The sequence below is a fragment of the Nematostella vectensis genome, chromosome 2 (genome assembly GCF_932526225.1).
Source record: "Nematostella vectensis chromosome 2, jaNemVect1.1, whole genome shotgun sequence".
In the NCBI taxonomy this organism is placed as follows: domain Eukaryota; kingdom Metazoa; phylum Cnidaria; class Anthozoa; order Actiniaria; family Edwardsiidae; genus Nematostella; species Nematostella vectensis.
In genome coordinates, this window is record NC_064035.1 from 20,684,185 (window position 1) to 20,705,907 (window position 21,723).

At 41.6% G+C, this 21,723-nt stretch overlaps 4 protein-coding genes across 5 annotated transcripts; 1 reads left to right on the forward strand and 3 right to left on the reverse strand.

The window, feature by feature from the left end:
• The first annotated feature begins 104 nt into the window (after window positions 1–104).
• On the forward strand, window positions 105–6,843 carry LOC5504109 (hypoxanthine-guanine phosphoribosyltransferase). Of its 2 annotated transcripts, XM_001624988.3 has the most exons (11): window positions 105–259; window positions 1,933–2,039; window positions 2,427–2,557; window positions 2,710–2,759; window positions 3,477–3,542; window positions 3,801–3,818; window positions 3,904–3,986; window positions 4,172–4,218; window positions 4,308–4,354; window positions 4,582–4,611; window positions 6,190–6,843. In XM_001624988.3, the coding sequence occupies exons 1-11, from the start codon at window positions 236–238 to the stop codon at window positions 6,241–6,243; spliced, it is 657 nt and encodes a 218-aa protein (XP_001625038.3). In that variant the 5' UTR covers window positions 105–235; the 3' UTR covers window positions 6,244–6,843. The 2 variants fall into 2 exon arrangements, with proteins under 2 accessions (XP_001625038.3, XP_032228271.2); XM_032372380.2 differs by lacking the exons at window positions 4,308–4,354; window positions 4,582–4,611; window positions 6,190–6,843 and adding an exon at window positions 4,394–4,465.
• On the reverse strand, window positions 6,788–12,295 carry LOC5504108. The gene is made up of 4 exons (XM_032372377.2): window positions 11,951–12,295; window positions 10,081–10,295; window positions 8,126–8,730; window positions 6,788–7,843 (listed from the first exon to the last, which is right to left on the reverse strand). Exons 2-4 carry the CDS (start codon window positions 10,271–10,273, stop codon window positions 7,250–7,252), a joined length of 1,392 nt encoding a protein of 463 aa, XP_032228268.1. The 5' UTR covers window positions 10,274–10,295; window positions 11,951–12,295; the 3' UTR covers window positions 6,788–7,249.
• Window positions 12,296–13,480: 1,185 nt separating this feature from the next.
• Window positions 13,481–16,141, reverse strand: LOC125560728. The gene is made up of 2 exons (XM_048723055.1): window positions 15,748–16,141; window positions 13,481–14,312 (listed from the first exon to the last, which is right to left on the reverse strand). Exons 1-2 carry the CDS (start codon window positions 16,139–16,141, stop codon window positions 13,897–13,899), a joined length of 810 nt encoding a protein of 269 aa, XP_048579012.1. The 3' UTR covers window positions 13,481–13,896.
• Window positions 16,142–19,783: 3,642 nt separating this feature from the next.
• On the reverse strand, window positions 19,784–20,794 carry LOC125560947. Its single transcript, XM_048723400.1, has one exon. It carries the CDS (start codon window positions 20,792–20,794, stop codon window positions 19,784–19,786), a length of 1,011 nt encoding a protein of 336 aa, XP_048579357.1.
• Window positions 20,795–21,723: the final 929 nt, after the last annotated feature.

The following is a 21,723-nucleotide window of genomic DNA, read 5'->3' on the forward strand; positions in this document are numbered from 1 at the left end:
CAGTTATGCTCCCGAAAAATTTAACAATTTTCATGCAATATATTTTTTAATTTATGTAACAATACACAGGAATCCAGAACATTCACATTGACGCTGTTGCTGAACCAATTTGTATGGCTGTGGGTTGCCTGTGTTGATAGCATTCATAGACTGGGACTAGACGTGAGTACCCTGGGTCTTTCCGGGTCAGTGGTCAGCAGACAGAAAAAAGCGCTAAGATAAGAGAAATAATAAAATGGCGGATCATGAATACATAACGGTAAGACTGCGTTTTCATCACATCTTATTACCTATAGAGTTTATACTTATATTCTTTGCCAATCTTATATGTGATGGATGTGATATTTAGAAAAAAATATCATGATAAGCACATGGTCACACTATGTGTTTCGATGCCATATCAGGCCCTCATATTATATTTCGTAGAACCAAATAGGCGTAGTAAGAAAGGAGTCAATAATGAGTCATTCCTTTTATCTACTAGAGGGGCAGGTACCATTTTCTTTTATATCTCAGTTGTAGAAAATCTGGCTCTGGGGCAGGGGGTGAGAGGGTTGCCCCGTACTAGCAACGGCCCTGCCCTTAGCCTGCGTAGCAAGCGGCAATGGCCCTGCCCTTAGCCCGCGTAGCAAGCGGCAACGGCCCTGCCATTAGCCTGCGTAGCAAGCGGCAACGGCCCTGCCATTAGCCTGCATAGCAAGCGTTTCTGTGGAGTTTCGAGCGAAGAATGTGGCGGCGCAAAGAATGGGGAGAGAGAGAAGAAAATGCTTGCAAGCACTCGTAGTATTTTTCAGACACACCTCCAAGTGACAAACCTTGACAAGTGTGTATAATTCAAAACAGCTGTCAAATTTAGTTCCCCAAAAAACGAGCATGTTGTCTTCCTTTGAATGTGCCTCAAGTTGGAATATATCTTTGCTAGGACCAATCGACAAAACGGCTAACGAATTTCCTCCACCCAATAGCTGTTTGTATAACGCACCCCTGTCTCAGTTAAAACATCTTTCAGTGGATCCTTGTGCAATGCTATTTTGAGAAATTGTGAGTGTGAATCTGCGAAATGTCACTCAGCCTTAGCCGCGCCGCGCCAATCAGAAACCTCAAATTCTGTGATCAGAAAATGATTGCAGACTCTTCGCTGTTAGCCAAAAAGACAATGAGTGCTGGCAAGCGTTTCCTTCTTCCCCTTCCGCCTTCTCTTTTTTTGCGCTTGCCCCATTTTTTGTGCGGCCATATTCCTCACTCGCTCTCTATTCCTGCTGAAACTTCACAGAAATGCTTGCTATGCAGGCTACCCTGCCATATCCTTTATTCAAAATCATGTGGAATAATTAAAATAACTATCCAGGTTTATTAAATGACATTTTATCTTTCATGTGAGTACAATATTGTGATTTGACTGTTTGAGTGGATGGAAATGGATTGAAAGTGGTACTTTTAGATTGCGTAACAGCCTATCCCTCTACTCAACCATTAAAATTGCATTAATAGACCGACTAGATCCTTTGCATTAATAGACCGACTAGATCCTTTGCATTAATAGACAGACTAGATCCGTTGCATAAAATCTCTTTCATGGGGAATTGGTTCCTTTCTGTTTGTTACAGTTGGGCAAAGTAATCAGGAAGATTTTACATTGTTTTGTTCCACACTTTTTTCATTTTAATTAAACTTTCTTAGACAAGTGTCCAAGTGCCCCTTTAAGGTACCTGCGCCAGATGGGTGTTACTAACAAAATCATAAAATAAAATGCAGGAGTGGTGGATAGACACCCTTTGGGTTAATGATAGGATATTTATTGAGGAACAATTTCCAACCTTCAATGTAATCTGATACGAGTTAATATTTAACTTATAATCGATTTCCACTAATGTGTGAAATTCGCTAGAACGTAAATGCAATGTCCTAAAGGTTTGAGTCTTTGGGTTTCAGATTCCTGATGATTACCAGGGCTACCCCCTTAACATGTTTTGTATCCCAAAACACTACGAGGGAGATCTTGAGCATGTCATGATACCAAAGGGTCTCATTCAAGACAGGTCAATTGACAAGTTTGTGATATTTGTAGTCGTTCCTGACATAAAATGGTTTTGATAGCTACAATATCAATTAAAGACAATCATTTTATTCATTATTTTTGTAAAATACTGTAAAATACTGTACTGTCCAAATGGAAGTGTATTTGGAACTGTGTGTCCATATGGGCAGAATTTACACTCTTGATAGCAAAGAAGTCAAAATTATTATATTTCACCTAGAAATGGTGCATAGTCAATCAAACTTTCAATGGTACATTATAGCCACAAACTTTGGTAAGCAACACATTTACAAATGGGACAAGGTCTATCTGGTCTGTCAAGAATATCAAGTGTTAAAAATGGTGTTTTTTCTTTTTGCATGTTTTTCATCTTCTTTTATACTTGTAGAACTGAGCGCATTGCCAGGAACATCTGCAGGGAAATGAGTGGGCCTTTGGTGGGGCTGTGTGTTTTGAAAGGCGGATATCAATTTTTTGCTGATCTGATGGAGTTTATAAGGACAATGAATGCCAATTCTGGTATGTTTAATCTTATATTTTCAGATACAGACATTTAGTTTTAGTGGTTAGAGGCATATAAGAAAATAAAAGAACCAGCAAATGCTGGTATGCAGGCTAAAGTGAAGGTTATGAATACCAACAAACCTTTTTATTTTCTATTTATTTTTCAGCCGAGTCCATGCAGATGTCTGTGGATTTTGTCAGATTAAAAAGTTATGAGGTGATGTTTTTTCTGTATTAAAATGCTGTATGATTATCTTAGCATGACCAGTAAAACCATGAACAATGGGTAATGTATGGAATATTGTATTTGTTTTATCAATCACTTGCAAGATATTCAAATGGTCAATTGGAAACATGTCTCAACAAGTCTTAAAGATAACATAAGATAGTATGGGCACTCTGTTTGGTGGGGTTGGTCACTTTAATTACATGAGAATTCATGCATCATTAGTTAACAACCCTTAGAATTCTGGCAAACTTTTACCTTTTAACACTGAAAAATATTAGTATTCAGGAGAAAAATGTGTCCCAGGTAGATAGGAAATTGCAAAATAAGTCCAAATAGATGAACAACCAAACGATGAAGTAAATATTGTTTGGAATTTGAAGCCAGTTTTTCAGTTTTTCAAACTGTTTTTGCTCGCGAGCTGACATTCACTGGAATGATGTGAACTTTTCTCAAGCAGATGTGAAGCACTCGAACTGCGGTCTCTTGCTCCACTGATCTGCTCTCGAATTCTCCCAAACAAAAAAAAACACCTTGGTTTTCAAAACTCGATGATGGCATGCTATTGAAACTTTGTTTCTTAATAAGTGTCTGAATTTTCACGTCTGATAAATCAGAAGTCAATAAACCTTCCGCACACATTTTAGATGGTCATGGTTTTACTGGTTGCACTGTAATTAGTTAACCCTATGTAATGATTTCTCCCAGGATGATAAGTCTTCAGGTGAAGTAAGGATCATCGGTGGAGATAATCTAGAATCCTTGACAGGAAAGGTAGGCTTTCTTTACCTGCAGGTGGTATACATTACCACAATCTATTGCTGGATATATCTATAATGGTACTATATAGGAACACAGTTTTTACAAACTACACAAATCATGATTGCAAACCGCATTAGGCAGTCTGTGTCAATTCTGAAGTCAACAATGTGTGAAGCACCTCTGACCTCATAACAAATAAAGTTTGGTTGAATTTATGACAGAAGAGTTCTTGTTTACAATTCCATTACAACTATTTTTTTTTTTTTTCAGAATGTTCTCATTGTAGAGGTACTGTATGTCAATTTGCAAATTATTTTTCTTAACCGTGTGTTTGCATGAGAGAAAAAATTGATTTTCACACGTTTCTTTGCAGGACATTATAGATACTGGTGCTACTATGGTAAAACTGCTCAAAACTATAAAGCAGTATAACCCTGCAAGTGTTAAAGTTGTAAGGTAAACTTTATTCTCACTAAATAAATTACCATCCAAATATACTGGTACATAGACAGGGGGGACTTCAAGGGCGTGCACTTGTATGTGCACATGTATTTAAAAAATGCGAAAACAATAACCTTTTTAGAATTTAACCATTTTACCAAAATAGTCAACAACCGATAACAAAGATTTTTCTTTTTCAGCTTGCTAATCAAGCGCAATGTGAATAGTGTTGGATATAAACCAGATTGTGAGTGTCATTTTCTTACAGTTCTGACATTTATCATACTTGGCCTTACACCTATTTATTGTACCCATCTTGTAATATTGTAATTATAGATGCAGGATTCGAAGTTCCTGATAGATTTGTTGTCGGATATGCATTGGTGAGTAAAGGAATAATATTTCTTATTATATCTTTACAGAAAGTGAGCCCAGTTTTACTTGAGCAGCACATGCCTGAGCACAAGAAAAACTTGTTGATTCTTTGATAAAAACTGAAAACCTGTAAGGGCTAGAAAGAGTGAAACTCTTATCAACTCTTTCGACTGTTATCTCTTTTATAAAGGCCAAAATGGTTAATTTTATTCATGCTTATTTATAATGATTGCAGGACTATAATGAGTACTTCAGGGATCTCAATGTAGGTAGAAAAATCAGATTTGGGATAGCCAATTTTAATTAACTGTCTGCTAACAACCCAAATAGGAAAATGCTATACAGCTTTTTTGAAAGAAACATCCTAAACCTCTAGATCTGCCAATACAGATATGTGAGTTTACTAGACATTATGCTATAGGATATATTACATTTTTCACAACCAAGACGCCATTGCAAGTCTTTGTTTTGTTTTGGATACAATAGCAAGTCACATTCTCTGTATTTGTGTTGACCCAACCCCTGCTTACCCTAGGGCTAGCTAGGGTTCTGGGTGTGGCTTTCCTCCCCTTGGGCTAGCTAGGGTTCTGGGTGTGGATATCCTCCCCTAGGGCTAGCTAGGGTTCTGGGTGTGGCTTTCCTCCCTTAGGGCTAGCTAGGGTTACAGGTGTGGCATTCCTCCCCTAGGACTAGCTAGGGTTCTGGGTGTGGCTTTCCTCCCCTAGGACTAGCTAGGGTTCTGGGTGTGGCTTTCCTCCCCTAGGGCTAGCTAGGGTTCTAGGTGTGGCTTTCCACCCCTAGGACTAGCTAGGGTTCTGGGTGTTGCTTTCCTCCCCTAGGGCTAGCTAGGGTTCTGGGTGTGGCTTTCCTCCCCTAGGGCTAGCTAGGGTTCTGGGTGTGGCTTTCCTCCCCTAGGACTAGCTGGGGTTCTGGGTGTGGCTTTCTCCCCTAGTGCTAGCTAGGGTTCTGGGTGTGGCTTTCCTCCCCTAGGGCTAGCTAGGGTTCTGGGTGTGGCTTTCCTCCCCTAGGGCTAGCTAGGGTTCTGGGTGTGGCTTCCTCCCCTAGGGCTAGCTAGGGCTCTGGATGTGGCTATCCTCCCCTAGGACTAGCTAGGGTTCTGGGTGTGGCTTTCCTCCCCTAGTGCCAGCTAGGGTTCTGGGTGTGGCTTCCTCCCCTATGGCTAGCTAGGGTTCTGGGTGTGGCTTCCTCCCCTAGGGCTAGCTAGGGTTCTGGGTGTGGCTTTCCACCCCTAGGGCTAGCTAGGGTTCTGGGTGTGGCTTTCCTCCCCTAGGGCTAGCTAGGGTTCTGGGTGTGGCTATCGTCCCCTAGTGCTAGCTAGGGTTTTGGGTGTGGCTTTCCTCCCCTAGGGCTAGCTAGGGTTCTGGGTGTGGCTTCCTCCCCTAGGGCTAGCTAGGGTTCTGAGTGTGGCTTTCCACCCCTAGGACTAGCTAGGGTTCTGGGTGTGGCTTTCCTCCCCTAGTGCCAGCTAGGGTTCTGGGTGTGGCATTCCTCCCCTAGTGCCAGCTAGGGTTCTGGGTGTGGCATTCCTCCCCTAGGGCTAGCTAGGGTTCTGGGTGTGGCATTCCTCCCCTAGGGCTAGCTAGGGTTCTGGGTGTGGCTTTCCTCCCCTAGGGCTAGCTAGGGTTCTGGGTGTGGCTTTCCTCCCCTAGGGCTAGCTAGGGTTCTGGGTGTGGCTTTCCTCCCCTAGGGCTAGCTAGGGTTCTGGGTGTGGCAATCATCCCCTAGGGCTAGCTAGGGTTCTGGGTGTGGCTATCCTCCATCTAATCTTTTGTATACCCCTGAATAAGAAATGATTCCCTTATCCCTGTCACATTTTTTGCAGCATATTTGTGTCATTAACAACAGTGGCAAGACAAAGTACGCCAGTATGTCATAACTGGACACAAATTCCTAAAAAAGTTCTTACTTGTTCCTCGTTTCATTCAAAAGTTTATTATACTAATGTAATTAGATTTTTTTAAATAGAATTAATGTACATGTATTCGGTCTGTAAAATTGAATTCTATTTTGTAAAAAATAGAATAATACACAATATATTCGTTGTAGATACACTGCAGTAGAACCCGTCTAAACGGGCATACCAAGATCTTACGTCTACAAACGGATCAGGTATCTTCTTGTTATATTTCCTATAAAATTACCAGGCTAAGCTTATTCGAGCGATGGCGGTATTTTCGGACAAAAATGTCTTGTCCTAATGCACTTTTTTGGGCTTGCCATGGTCCCACTTGTCCGAGCTATGGCCGACACGTTAGGGACAGCGTTCATACAGTGTAGTTTACGTGCCCCATGGAATAAAATGAATAAGAGACTTAGCACATAGTAAAACACCTAAGTGGATTTCCCATTAATGCGAATTCTGTAGGATAATTCTGTAGAATACTGTAGGATTCTTAATGTTTGGATATCTTATTTTTCAATTTAAATTGTTATGTCATCTATATTCCTGTTTTGAATTAAAGTAAGATTATTGTTTTCTGTGTTTCCCTTGATACACTGCTGTTGATATTTTGACAATAATAATTTAGCCAAGCCAGTCAGAGCTTAAAGGGCTGGTTCCTATATGATCACTCGGACACATGAAACAGTCCGGGTTTACACGCGATTGGGGAAATCCTTGTGGTTCTATAGCCCCGATTGCTTCTAGGCATTTCCCACGTTTTCCATATCCGCCTTTATTGTCCACACCACAAAAACAAAAATAACTCGAACTTTCCAAGGGGAACTGGGGATTACAAATTCATCATTGAATGTGTCCGGTCCCTTTTAAAAATTCAAATGCATATCAAGTCCGCGTTAAGAATGTGAATTTCCAAGGTTAAGAAACTTAAATGTATGGAACCATAAGCGGTTTATGGTATATTTTAAACAGCCTTCACTAATCACGTATCCCCCTTGCCTGATATCAAATCCTTTACGATCGCCTGTGCCTGATTCACCGCACCTCCATCCCTACAATACTGCTCCACGAAGTCATTCTCGAACACGCTAGCCACGTAGATACACCCCGGCTCCACCCTGTGCACCCGGAACGCCTCGTATGGGGGGAGCAGTACTTCTTCCTCCTCGGGAAAAGCAGACAGCTCCCTGATGGACGCGCCGAGCTTGGTGACGATCACAAACTGTGTGCCCGTAGACGTCTTTCTGAACTCTTCTGCTGTCGTGATGTTGCCAGTGGTGGAAGTGTAGGACCCAAACCGGACGACCTGTCCGATTTCTGCTGCAAAAGGCAGATTGACTCCCCGGTACACTATCCGAGTGCGTTGCTCCTTAGGCGTGGCTGCGAGGATTTTGCGGCAAGCCTCGCGGAGAAGGTAGCTGATGATTGGGAAGTCCATGCCGTCTCCAAGGTAACCCTTGCGGGTGTCGCTGTTGAAGTATCGGTACACTGGAGGTGACTCGAGAGTGTAGCAGATGACAGCCATGGTCTCGTCTCGTGTTAGGCCAATGTGCGCCACAGCATCTTTAATGGATTTCTGGGGAAAATGGCGAGTATGTGTTCAACCACGTGCCGAGGGTATTGCTAAGAATGACCCAATAAAGGCCCTACACACACTTATCTACTACAGTATCAAAGCAGTTGCTTATTTACTGACTGACCAAATGATTGAAACACTGATTCACCGAGCGACATACTGTCAGAATGAGCTATGAATCTCTGACTTCACTGATTATTATGAGACTGATTACATTCCTGACTGACTGATTGAGTCCCTCGCTGATTATGTTTTGAATGGTCTACCCAAAAGACGTTTTACCTCGTGGTCTTGCCAACGCTTCATAGTCGCTTCGTAACCTGAGTGCATCATCGCATTCTTTTTAGCTTCGTATCCAAGGCCTCTCCCCATCATCGTCACCATCAGCTCCCCAGGGTAAGACACGGCGAAGCAGTGCTCCGATAGGTTCATTTGAATAACATTAGCAAAGCTAGCGAACCGACTGTAGTCATCAGAGCTCGCCGCTACGGGCTGAGTAACACGCAGTGGGAGGTACCCTTCAGGTGGGTTGTAATCAAAAGGGTTAGATGGCGTACCTAGATGTACACTCACTCGTTGACCCCTGATGAGTGAGAGGCATGGGTAAATGCCCCCATCAGGGGTTATACCAGTGAATGCTGTCCCCATTGGACTTGACCAGTCGCCGTTTAGCGAAAAGCTAACCTCTCCCTGGTCTAGGTCAACAGCGATACCGACCGTGTCCCCTTCCTTCCATTTGCGTCCGTAAGGCTCCTTAGCGTTTGCGTGCCATTTAAGAGTGCGTGTACCGTCATACGCCCATGAGTGAGAGTCGTCACCGCACCCTTGACCGGTGTCTGCGGCCGCAGAGAAACCGTCATCTGCCCATCCCAGCTGCATGTAACCTCCTGAGAATGTAAGGACTTTTAGTTGGATGAGGGATGTGGATTTTTTAATGGCATGATCCCACATGCAGGGAGTAAGGGGGAGAAACGGAGAGAGTTTTGGGTGAAAAGGAAAGGAGACAGGGGTAGGAGGGAAGCGACTTCGGTATATATATTCTGAAAAAGCAGTGTTTTTTTTTTTAAATATGACAGTACTTATCATATTTAGTCCGGCAGCCAAATGCGATTGTTTTATATAACCTTGAAAGTGCTTCCATAAAACTGTTTTATGTGAATTTCTGGTAAGGACATGATGCTTAACAATAATATAAGTGATGACAGTCAATCACCCTTGGGCATCAGTTGTTATCCAGGGACAAAGAAAATACAGGCTACCCGCGTCATTATTTCGCAAGTACATATTGTGGTACTTTTTACTCTAAAATGAAATATTCTCACGTTTATGGATGAATATAAAATCTGATTTCGAAAGTCCACGCCACAGGTACTCAAGTCACGATTTCAAAATTTAAATATATGCTCAATAAAAAATGCTCATTAAAAATCACTTATTACTATAAAACTAGCTTGATGGCATCCCTTCATCACCTAGAAGTGTCAAAAGGTAACAAGCATCTATTCTACTCGTTTGCTGAAGGCCGTTTGTCAGCCTGTCAGGTCAAAACATTGGTACTTCTTAGGGATGCGATTTAGTGGGGGGAGTATAACTTTTCCGTCACCACAGCACACCTCTGTAAAGGGGTTACTATATGGCACCACCAACATCTGAAGTCCTTTTCTATAAATTTTTCCGCTTCTTTATCTCTCTATAACTGTTTAAGCGCGCCCTCTTTGTGCATCATGATATAAATTTGCGCCTTGGAGGAAAGGGGAAAGAAAGGGGGCGGGAGGCGGGTTGTACGGGTGAATACACAGAAACATGAATTTGACGGAAACGCTTCAAATTATTTGAAATCGGGACATTAAAAAGTGTCCGTGTTGGACAGCAAGGATCTAAGTACTTAAATTCCGAATTTCCCTGCAAGTTACAAAGTAAATCGTCAATAATTGTATTCATTTTCACGAAATCCGAACAGGGTACAGACCGCACATAATTCATAATAAATCGATTTCTCCAAAGAAATCTCTCTTTTTACTAAAACGCTATGTTCTTTAAAGTACTGCAACGAATAAAGTGGTCTAAAAGTATAAAGAGTATGGCGAATGGTCAATGCGAGAAATTCCGAGACGGCGAGAAGGCCGTTTTAAAAATCCGATAAAACGAGGTCTTACTATTCTAAAGATCCAAGAACGAGAAACTTTAGGAGTAAATCACTATTTCTAGGGATCTTTCGCCACCCCTAATGGTCTTACCTGTGCTAGTTTTGCATTCGTAGTAAAACTTTCCCTTAGTCTGCTTCAGTGGCTTTAGTACAACAGACGGTGCCCCCCTCTGCCCGAATACTTCGATGGGCGGGCCCGGGATCACGATAACGGCCTCTTGTATGCTGCCGGTGCTTTCCACACTTGCTAGCGATACAAAATCCAGCTCCCCTGAGTCAGCCATACTTGTTTATAGGAGCTTCTGTCTGTTTTGAATAATCATGTGGTTGTCACGGTCCAGTGGTAAACTATTCATATCTGCTTTGGGTGCGTGACGGAAGAGAACAATTACCCACGCACACTCGAAGAAGCGTAGCCATTTGATGGAACCTGTGCTAACCAGTGTGTGTTCTGTTGCGGAGTTTTGTGCGATCCTCCCAGAAACGGCAAGATTATTAACCTTCAGGCGAGTACACAGGGTGCGCACGAACCCCCCTTGGCGGCCAAAAAATGGGGTTATTTCTTATTAAGTAATCTTCAAATACTATGCTTTTTCCATATGATATGATACCTATGACAGTGTACCCCCCCCCCAGCCAATCCTGAGTACCGCCTGACCTTTGTTGTCATCATTCATATTCGTGTAACATTACGATGGAATTACATCTACGTAAATTGACTGTATGGCTTATTTTTAGGCGATGCCAAAACCAAAGCGGAGCCCAGTACGACTACTGTTGCACATATTTATTGATAGAAATTATTCCATTACTAGATTATTTAGGCATTGCCTAAAGCGGAGCCCCAAACTTTTTGTTTTTATTTATGGAGTACAACAATTGTGGGTTAGATGTCCAAGAGCTGTTTACAATTTCTGAAACTACCACAAGTGTGATAGATAGATAGCTTAATTCAAAACTTTGCATTGCGCAATTTACATCGAGCCAAATTAAACTAAAAATAGTGGATGGATTTACAAAATACCAAAATGTTAGGTTTGAGTCATCCTTGTGATTTCAGAAATATTAAATTGTATTTGTATAATTCAAGCTTACTGTACAGGACAAAAATAAAAAGGCTTGTTAATGTTAATTATTCATTCATGAGTTATAAACATTTCAAATGAGATCACAACAACACAAGCTTCGGATAACTGTTTTTGTGGTTCTTCTTAAAAGTTTTTTTTTCCTTTTTGACCACCTAGCATGTTTGCTAAATGATGTTTAGCTTTCAAGAAAGTAAGCTAGGGAAAGTCCATTTATTATTCCGAGATCCCGGGGGGGGGGGGGGGGGGGGGGGGGCGTAAGGATTTTGATAAAAGAAAGGGATAAAACTAGTTGCCCCCCCTCCCCTACAGGAGGAACAACATTTTCCATGCCCCCCCTTATGCTTCCCATACTAAATTCATGTTGTCAACTTGATACAGGTTGATATTATATATGATGCAAAAGAAGCAAAAAAAGCTTTTCGTTCTTCTCCTTGCAAGAAAAGCGAAGCACGAAAAAGAAGAGATAAAACGTGGCTTAATACGTATCCTGGGCTCCTGGATAGCTTTAAATTAGGTGCCTGAATCTTTGTCGAAAGTAAAAGTTAAAGATTTCAACCGGGAAAAGTCATTCTTACTTATCATTTATCAAAAAAACTAGCAACCAGGCGCGTTGGTTTTAATTTGACGTTTGCCTTTAATTAATTAATTAATTTCAAAAAATTTAATGTGTCATGAATGTTTTAATATTCACATTAATATACAGAATTTGCCTCTGTTATTTAGTTATTCTGTGCCAAGTTTAAATATGATTTGATCTAACACAGGGAATAATTTAAGTTATACAGGGAACAGAACAGGCAAATTCAGTTGTACGAATTGTTTTGAGAATCTCTACGGCGAACAGAACAAACGAAAGCTTTCATTTGTATTTACCTCAATCACACTTCTTCATGCCAGATTCAAGAGAGTCCATGATCATTAATTTAAATCATCTCGACAAGTCCCTCAAGATGAGTCATTGTCTTTCGGTTTCCCATTGAGAGTTGAAAACAACACTCCCAATTCGTAGTTCTGTATAAAAATGCCAGGGTTTCTTGAATGCTTTCGCCTTTTACAAGTTCAACTTCCTTAGGGCTTGAAAGACTAAACTAATATTCGTCTATTTTCACAGTATTTTTTAAACTGTACAAGCTTTGGCTTTGTTGTAGCATGTTCGACGAATCAAAATTTTTTTAAGTAGGCGCGCGACTTTGGCGCCATTCAATTTTCGACAAATCAGAGAGCGAGGCATGCACCGACACGGGAAAAACCCACAGGTATCCCATCGTGAACACGGGAATTTTATCGTATAGGTATAACCCAGGGGCTCATACTTATGAGCCCCTGGTGTACCCATTTCCTATGACTATGGGCGCCGCTGGGGCTCCGCTATCATATTATACATCCTAGCGAAGAAAAATCTATGTTTGCAGACATTTTATTTTTTCGAGCGCACACCTAGGGAATGTCATGAACGGAACCGTGTTGTGTCTAATCATCATTCGCTACCTACCCACCATCACAAGGCTCCGTTCGTGGGCAGCCTGTGGTAGCTGCTGCTGATGGGGTTGTGATGCACTATGGGAAGGATTCATCCTGCCCGTCATACAGTGCGGAACCGTCATCTCAAGGCGCCATGTTTGGGATTGAACGAAACGGAGACCGGATCAACTAAACGATAAATGCTGTTACAATCCTTCCGTTCATAGTCATAATATCCAGTTCTACAAGCGAAGAAGTTTAGGCTCATAATGGGATAAGAGGAGGGATACACGAAGAGAGAAACTCATTCTGGGATGCGAACGCGACTCGAGACAACTTCAGCTCGCTGAATGAAGCGATGGAAATCCTTATAGAACTTGTTGCAGGTGGGTTAATTGTATCGCAGTGGGTTATTCTTTGATGAATAATTATTGCTGTGCAAACATACAAGACTAGATTATTAGAAGAGATTGTAGGAGTTTGTTCTTAATTCTTATTGTTGGTTTGCAAAGTCCAATAGAGACATTCTGCCAGAACATGGCGCACGTGATTCCGTGTGGACTTCAATCTGACAGGGCCAGTGGTAGCTAGCAGTAGTAGCTTTTTTTATTTTACAACGCTATAACCCTGACAACGATAGCTGGTTTTCACAAGGGGCGTTTGCTATCTACTTTTATACATGATACAATATTTACAATAATTTTACTAATTGTATATAAATATATATAGATATTTTTAAATAAGAAATTAAAATTTCTTTTTGTAAAAAAAAAATACATTCTTAAAATTGGTTTTTGTGAGAGGCAAATTTTGTTACAAAGGCATTAAATGTATCACATTCTCTTGTTTCAGGGGATAAACTGTTCCAAAGTTTTTCTCCGCTATATAAAAAAGATTTTTTCATGTTTTCAGTTTTAGGGAAGGGTAGTTGCAGTGAGGAAGTTGAACCCCTGAGATCAATTTTAGTAACTTCATTTTTGAACTTAAATAATTTGGTTAAACATTCTGGGGCTTGACCCTTCAATGCTTTAAACATTGTTTTAGATTTAGATTTTGCCCATTGTTCTTCTAAAGTGTCCCATCCTAAGGCAGCAAGCGCGTCTGGATGGGGGGAGTCATTCCTCCTGTTACCTGTTGCCTGTCCTCCTCGTGCCGTGTGGCACATAGGGCCTTCACAGTGCTTTTTCACTTTTCCCTGTCTGCTGCTTTTGTCCGCACCTCGTCCCAGTTCCTCCACCCCACCTCGCCTCTCTCCTTTTCCACAGTCCTTCGCCATGTTATTTTGGGTCTTCCCTGTTTCCTTCTGCCTTCTGGTGTCCAAGTTAATGCTACGCTGCAGTCATTTTCTCTTCCTTGTCTCAACACGTGTCCGACATTTTCCATCGCCGTCTCTTCACTTCACTGCTCAATTGATGTACTCCAGTTCTTCTCTGTACCTCTTCATTCGTTACATGGTCTTCCCAACTAATCTTCAATATCCTTCTCAAACACTTCTGTTGGAATACATCTAGCAATTTATCATCTTTCTTGTTCATCTTCCACGTCTCGCAACCGTACAATAAAACCGAAAGTACCAACGGCTTGTAAAGCTTTATCTTTGTCCGTCTCATGATCTTCTTTGAGTTACATATACGTTTCAGCCTTGTGTACACACTCCTTGCTTTTGATAATCTATTTCTGAGATCTTTCATTCCACCACCCTCTCTGCAAACTTTTGCTCCTAGGTACGTAAACTCGCTGACGTCTTCGATTTCTTTTCCATTGATCACAATATTTGTAATGTATTTGAGAAAAACCTTAGGATCAAAACGAATAAACAGTAATGGCGGACTCTCGTTGTTTATTGCTGTAACCCAGAAAACCTTGCGGTCATACAAACAGGAATCCCAAACATTACATACTGCCCCACCCAAGTTTACAACTAAACGATACTTGCTTGCTGAGGCCAGTAAAACTATCAAATTTATACACACAACATGTCAATAAGTAAAAAACAACAACAATGTCCATGACAAGTTCTTGACAAGTTCTTGACAAGTTGTCAATCCATCAGATCCGGAAAAATGTACACAGTGTGTGATATGCTGCTTAAAATTAACATACATAGTCTTTGAGGTGAGTAGGTGTGGTTTTGAGTCGAGTACTTCTTCGCAGAGTACTTGCAGGTTCAGAAGCTGGAAGCTCTGTCTTCTTCGGTTCCAATGAAGGTTCTGGAACTGTGATCTCAGGTTCCTTAAATTCCTCTGGAATCTGCTTGGGTACAGTTGTTTGCATTGGAACTTGGGCCAATTCTGTTGAACTCTGAAGATCATTGGCGACTGTGGGTGTGCTTGTCCTCAGGCGAAGATGGTCAACATGTCGTCGAAACACTCCACCTGAACTGAGTTGAACGACATACGAAACCGGTCCTGACTGTTGAATAATTGTTCCACATAACCACTTTGGACCATATGAAAAATTCTTGACAAATACTGGGTCATTCACTTGAAATTCTGAAGAATTGAAGAATTTGCCCTTTTTATGTCTGAGAATGGCATAAAACACATCACTTCAGCACCTAAACACCCAGCATCCAATGGATTTGCTGAAAGTTAAGTTCTCTTCTGATAGCAAACGCCTTTGGATTCTTTCATTGTTAATTCCAGACACCAGACGATCACGCAGCATATTTTCCAGACTGCCACCAAAATTGCAGTATTCTGCCATGTTTCGTAGAGCCGCTACAAAATCAGACACGTTCTCCCCGCTCAATCTGAAACGGTTATTGAACTTGTGCCGTTGCACGCTTTCACTCGGTTTTGGGTTGAAGTGGCTCTTTACCAAGGTGCACAAGTCAGCATAAGATTTCTCTCCAGGTTTCGCTGGGGCCAGCAGATCAGACATTAATTTGTAGGTTTTTTTCCCTACCGAACTGAGGAGGATTGCACGGCGTATTTTCAAGTCATCGTCAGACGTAGTTACTCCATTTGCTTCAAAATAGAAGTTTAGACGCTCGATATACTGTTCCCATGAATCAGAATCTCTGTCGAATTCGTCTATTTTGCCGTAGGTTGCCATTTCCGAAATCCTCGTCGCCAAAAAATGTAATGTATTTGAGAAAAACCTTAGGATCAAAACGAATAAACAGTAATGGCGGACTCTCGTTGTTTATTGCTGTAACCCAGAAAACCTTGCGGTCATACAAACAGGAATCCCAAACATTACAATATTTCCATGCTGTTTGGCATTTATCCTTAGCATCTTCGTCTTTTCTAAGTTTATTTTCAATCCCGCTCGCCTAGCCTCGCCGTCCAGCTTTGCTGTCTTCTCCTGAATATGGTGTTTTGTTGAGCAAAGCAATGCTATGTTGTCCGCAAAGTCTAGATCGTCCAGTTTAGATGTAAATTTCCATCGTATTCCATTTTCTCCTTTTCCAACTGACCTTCGCAATATCCAGTCCATGACCAATAGAAACATAAAGCCCGACATATTGCAACCTTGCTTTACCCCCGTCTTTATGTTGAACCATTCTCCTATTTCACCCTGATCTTCGACCGCACACTGGAAATCTCCATAAAACAGCCTCACAATGCGTATAATCTCTGGAACTCCATACTTTTCCATAATTACCCACAAACTCTCACGATGGACTGAATCGAAGGCTTTCTCGAAGTCTATGAAATTAACATACAAAGTTGCCTGCCATACATTCACTTGCTGTATGATGTATCTCAGTATAAATACTTGCTCCGTAGTTCCTCTCCCTCTTCTATAGCCAGCCTGCTCTTTTCTCAACTTTTTGTCAACTCCGTTTCGTATCCTGTCAATAACAATTCTTCCAAGTATCTTCCCTACGATGGACAATAAGGTGATTCCTCGTGAGTTATTACATTCTTTCAAATTTCCTTTCTTTGGTAGCTTTATTATAAGCCCTTTCTTCCAGTCATTTGGGATGGTTTCATGCCTCCACACTTTTACAAGTAGCCTATGCACTCGCTCGGCCAAGAATTCTGGGTCTGCCTTCAGCAACTCAGCTGTGATATTATCTATGCCCAGCGATTTTCCATTCTTTAGTGTTGTGATTGTATCTTTTACTTCTCCAAAAGTTGGTTCATTGACGGATATTTCCTCTATCAATTCTCAGAATTGAAAGTCAACTTCATCCTCCGGTTCTATGGGGTTATCTGGTTGCTCTCTATTTAATACTTCCCTAAAATCTTCTGTCCATCTCCTCTGTATTTTCTCTTTCTTACTGAGAAGGTTACCGTCCTTATCCAACACTGCGGTGCTGTGCCTAGGACACTCGTTACATAGTTTCTTCTTGAGCTCAAGGAAAAGCTGATGGCAATGACAAACTGGCCTCTGAGGTTCGGGCTTATTCGCAGCAGATTGGTCCAGATCGATTACAACTAACTCCTTCGTTACCCGCGAAGCGGCGAAGCGATCCTTCGCGATCGATGCCATTGCCTTTCTCAAACGGCTGACCAGATCATTTTTCTTTCCTGCTGTAGAGAGAGCTCGTCTAGTAAGTTCTTCTTTCAATGAAGTAACTGTATTTGACTCGAGATTCTTACCATTCAGTTGCGGTTCTTGTAAATCGCTATGAAGTGCTTCATCCCTTTCATCAGAAGAGTTGCCTGATATCAATGGCGTGGAATTCAGTGCCAATGGCTGTAGGAAGTCTCTGAAATCCCGAATAGCCTCTTGAAACGAAGTACTAAAAGTTTCCTTACAGATATCTGAGACTGATTTTGCTTTCCGAAGTGAATGATAACTAGAATTTCCGTTTTCATGGAGAGCGGAAAAAATGCTTGTGTCTGCCATGCTAATTCATGCTAATAATGCATTTCATGCCATTCCATATTTTATCCACACACCCACCATTCAGGAGAAAAAGTTACATTTTCACCTCGTAGAAATTCTGATATAAACTTAGCTGGAACCCCTCCGAAATTTTTTAATTTCTCCCTTGCCGTACCTATGGAGGATTTGATTTCTTAAACTGACCCTTCAGAAATTTCGATTTGGCAGCCAATGGACCCCCAGGTATTTTGACATAACCTTATCAGAAACCCCTTGGATTTTTGTTGTTGTTTCCTTGCTTGTACATATTGAGGATTTCATTTATAAAAAAGCCCTCTCAGAAATTTCAATAAGGCAAGCACAACCCCTAGGAAATTTAGTTTTTTCTTTGGTCTTCCCAGTCAGGCCTTTCTCTTCTCTGTATATAGTTGACTGAGTGGCAACTATAGGGCCCATTCGCAAGGTTTTTTCTGCCACAGACAAGACTGCTCTCAAGTGAATTTGTTGGGAGCTACTAAGACAACCGCATTCCAGATGAATTACAATAGCATAAACATTTTCTTTTAACATGCCACTCACATTGCTAACCATTGCTCCGATTTGACCATCGGAAGCGTGCACAGACCTTTTTCCCTCCTCCCCCACATCTCTATTGAAACTATGTAAAGCCTTCACACCTCTCTGTACCAGGTAGATCTGGACCATCAAGGAGGAGGAAATCAGGCTCAGGAGAAGACTCAGTAACAGGAAGCTGGATTGGGTGTTGCTTATCAGGAATAAAATACGATTCAATATTTAGCTTGGTTTTCTTGATGACAGTCAATGGTCTAAATGGTTCCTTCTTTTTTTCCACTTCATTTTTGGTCTCAAGTAAAGCTTCGACAGGAAGGAGGGGGGCTGGATGGCGGCTTGGTGTGGAATGGTGAAGGAGGAGTATGGGTCAGTGCAGAGGAGCTAGACTGGAGGAGGAAGCAGGGGGACTGGATGTAGCCTTGGTTGTCACTCTTTTTGGCAGAGCAGGTTGTCTTTTAAATGCATCTGCGTATGGCATGAAGCCCATGTGTATTGTATTTACAGAACAAAGAAAATGAAAAATGTACCCCCATTTTTATCTCCATTAATTTCATTACTGCATGTATCAAATCTTGTTATTTAAATTGTAAGGTAATGCTAAGTTTAGCATGTGCCAAATGTATTCATAACATATGCATAATGTATTTATCTCTGACAGTACAACTTGGGGGCAAAGCCCACCCCCCCCCCCTTTCGGAAGTTAATTGGTCTTACCCCTTATTAGCTACTGTCCCTGAGCAAAAGAAACACACCCCAGAACAAATAATTATGCAAACCAACCCAGCTCTTACAGAAACTATAAAAATGCCAAAAGTTGTAGTAGTAAATAACAAATCACTCATTTTGAACATGTAGATATGTGTGACCGGGTGATGAACTTCCTTAAAAGGTTTATTTCCTCTTTATTTCAACCAAATTACAACTTCTGAAAAGTCGATGAGAGCTAAAATAAAAGCAATAAAATATTTGTTTTGATTAACTAAAGTTATTTATAATTATTACACTATCAAACATAATAATTCCTGAACATATTATTACCAACAATGCTTGTGATCTTAAGCTTGATAATACACAATAAGGACTTGTAATTGAATCAAGATCCTGTAGTTACATTACATGGGTCAACATATTCTGTAGAACTTGTGATTTTACCAACACTAAAGTACAAGATCCACTGCTAACACTGCCGTTGCTGCACTAAAATTCTATTCAATACGGTCTATACTATCAGTCCTTAATGATAAATGGGAATAGGCTAAAGCCAAGATAATGCTAAACATGAGCCATAACAATACAGGTGTGAGTTCATTGTTATGAGTATTTACGAAGGTCAGCACGGGATTTTGCTAACTTAAGAAAACAATACAATCCTTGACCCTTATACTACCACTCTTATGGCCTTATAATTGCTGTATGATCAAGAAACTGAAATAATATAGCGAGATAACGCTTATTACAAAAGAATACAAAGGGATTATAAAATCGCTAGATGTTGCTTTCAAGTGGCATGGCTTTGTAATACAAGCTCCTAAAAGTCTATTAAACCTTTCACATCTACGTTCTTGACACTGCTACATGACCCCTGTGCCTGAATTAATTGGACTACAACTAACTCACTCACTCACTATCCATTTACGTCAGTTTCCACCTATTGGCAGGTGTGACGCCGCATGGAGGTTCACATCGGGGTCGCGCAGGTTCTTTACAGCATCTCTCCATGCTTTACGGTTGGATGCCACGCTTGCCTTCAGGCCAGCCGTTTTTAGATCGCTAAGCGTGGTATCCGCCCAAGTCTTTCTGGGTCTGCCCCTCATCCTTCGCCCCCCCCGGCTCGAAGTCTCTGATGGAGGACATAGGATTTGGTGCCTGTGCCCTCTCCACATGCCCGAATCACCGGAGGCGAGCTTTCCGGAGAGCCAGTTCCAAGCTTTCGATCCCAAGCCTGTCACGAATGGTGCTCAAACTTGTGTCATCTTTGGGTTTCAGTGCGCACATCCATCTAAGTATTGCACGTTCGCTTCTCTGCAGCCTTGCTAGGTCACTGCTCTTAGGAGCCCAACATTCCCCAGCATAGAGCATGGCACTCCTGACGCAGCTGCTGTAAACCTTCCCTATTGTGCGGAGTGATAGGCTTTTGCTTGATAGAACTGGAAGGAGCTCTTTGAATTTTCCCCAGGCAGATCTTGTTCTGGTAATTATGGCCGCCTCGCAGCCACCTCCAGCACAGATGGTGTCACCGAGGTAGCAGAAAGAGTCAACAACTTCCAGGCGCTGTTCGTCCACTATCACTTCAGCAAGGGGTCTGCATCTGAATAATGGGTTGGGGGTTAACCTACCAGGGATGTTGCTGCACTTCTTGTGCACCCAAAGAGAACACCCACTGCAGAAGATGGAGTTACTCCTCACACCCTTCCTGCATACAGCACAATGGAACTTTCTAGAGTCTCTCAAGGAATTCAAGTCAGGGCCAGACATCAGGATCTTAGTCTTGCTCATGTTAACACGGAGCCCCTTTGACTCTAACCCCTGTTTCCAGATGCGCAGCTTCGCCAGGAGTGTGTCTAAAGAATCTGAGGAGATTACTAGGTTGTCTGCATAGAGTAACTCCCATGGACAACCACTACGGAGGTCTGCAGAAAGGGCTTCAAGTACTACAATGAAAAGGAACGGACTGAGCACAGAGCCTTGGTGGACACCAACTTGTACCTTGAAGCTGTCACTAAGGGAATTGCTGACGCACACTCTACTTGAGGCATGGGAGTACATTGCTTGTATTGTACTTACGAACCACTCCGGAAGGCCCAGGGAACGCATTGCCCACCATAAGATATCGCGAGGAACGCGATCAAATGCCTTTTCTAGGTCTACAAAGGCAAAGAACAAACTCTTTCCTTTAGCCATTATTATTAATCACTGCTCTAGTTCTCTTATTAGAAGCATAATATAAATATAATAATATATAATACAATATAATACAAATGGTTCCTTATATAATAAACTTTATATCTGGAATATTTTGATGCATGAGAATATTAAATACTGAGAGTGAAGTTGACGCTTTAGAAAAATTCAAATTTCGTGCCATTTTGGTCACTGCCAAATTTACATGTCTAACAATAAATGTTGTGTTAACCAACAAAATATACACATTTGGTAACCATAACTTCTTAGTTCTCAACTTAAATATCTGTCAAAGTATTTGGTACACCAAAAACTGGAAATCGACTCTGCCAAATTTTCGTCTTTAATAAGACTTCTTCAGGGCAGACTCTTGAGTCTGCAGACTCTTGAGTCTGCCCTGAAGAAGTCTTATTAAAGACGAAAATTTGGCAGAGTCGATTTCCAGTTTTTGGTGTATTGAATTCATTGTTCTGGTACAGAGATCGCGACAGGGCTTTTTGATTCTATCTGTCAAAGTATTTGGAATACATTTGTCCATTAGTCCTCTATAGGGGCAGGAGCGCTGTGCCATTCTCCTGTGAAGAGACTGTTTCTAGACTGTTTTAGTCGGCCGACCTTGTCCTTCTGGTTGCCAGTGCTGAGGCGCTTGTTCTTTTTTTTTGGCAGTTTTAACACTGCTTAGGGCGCTCACTGAGCTCACCCTGACAGTGCTCAACATCTGCTAGCACAGGCTGTTCTCTTGGCCGACCCACACGCTTTCTCCTATTGAAGTCGGAGATGACCCATCTCTCTCTCTTATTTGGTTTCATCTGAATGTACTGCACAAATGAAAGCCTGCCCCTGTATTTAATCATGGCTTCGTCCACCAAAAGTTGCAGACCGTAGGGCAAATTATCTGTGGAAGCTGGAAAGGAAGCGCTCTCTCCTCA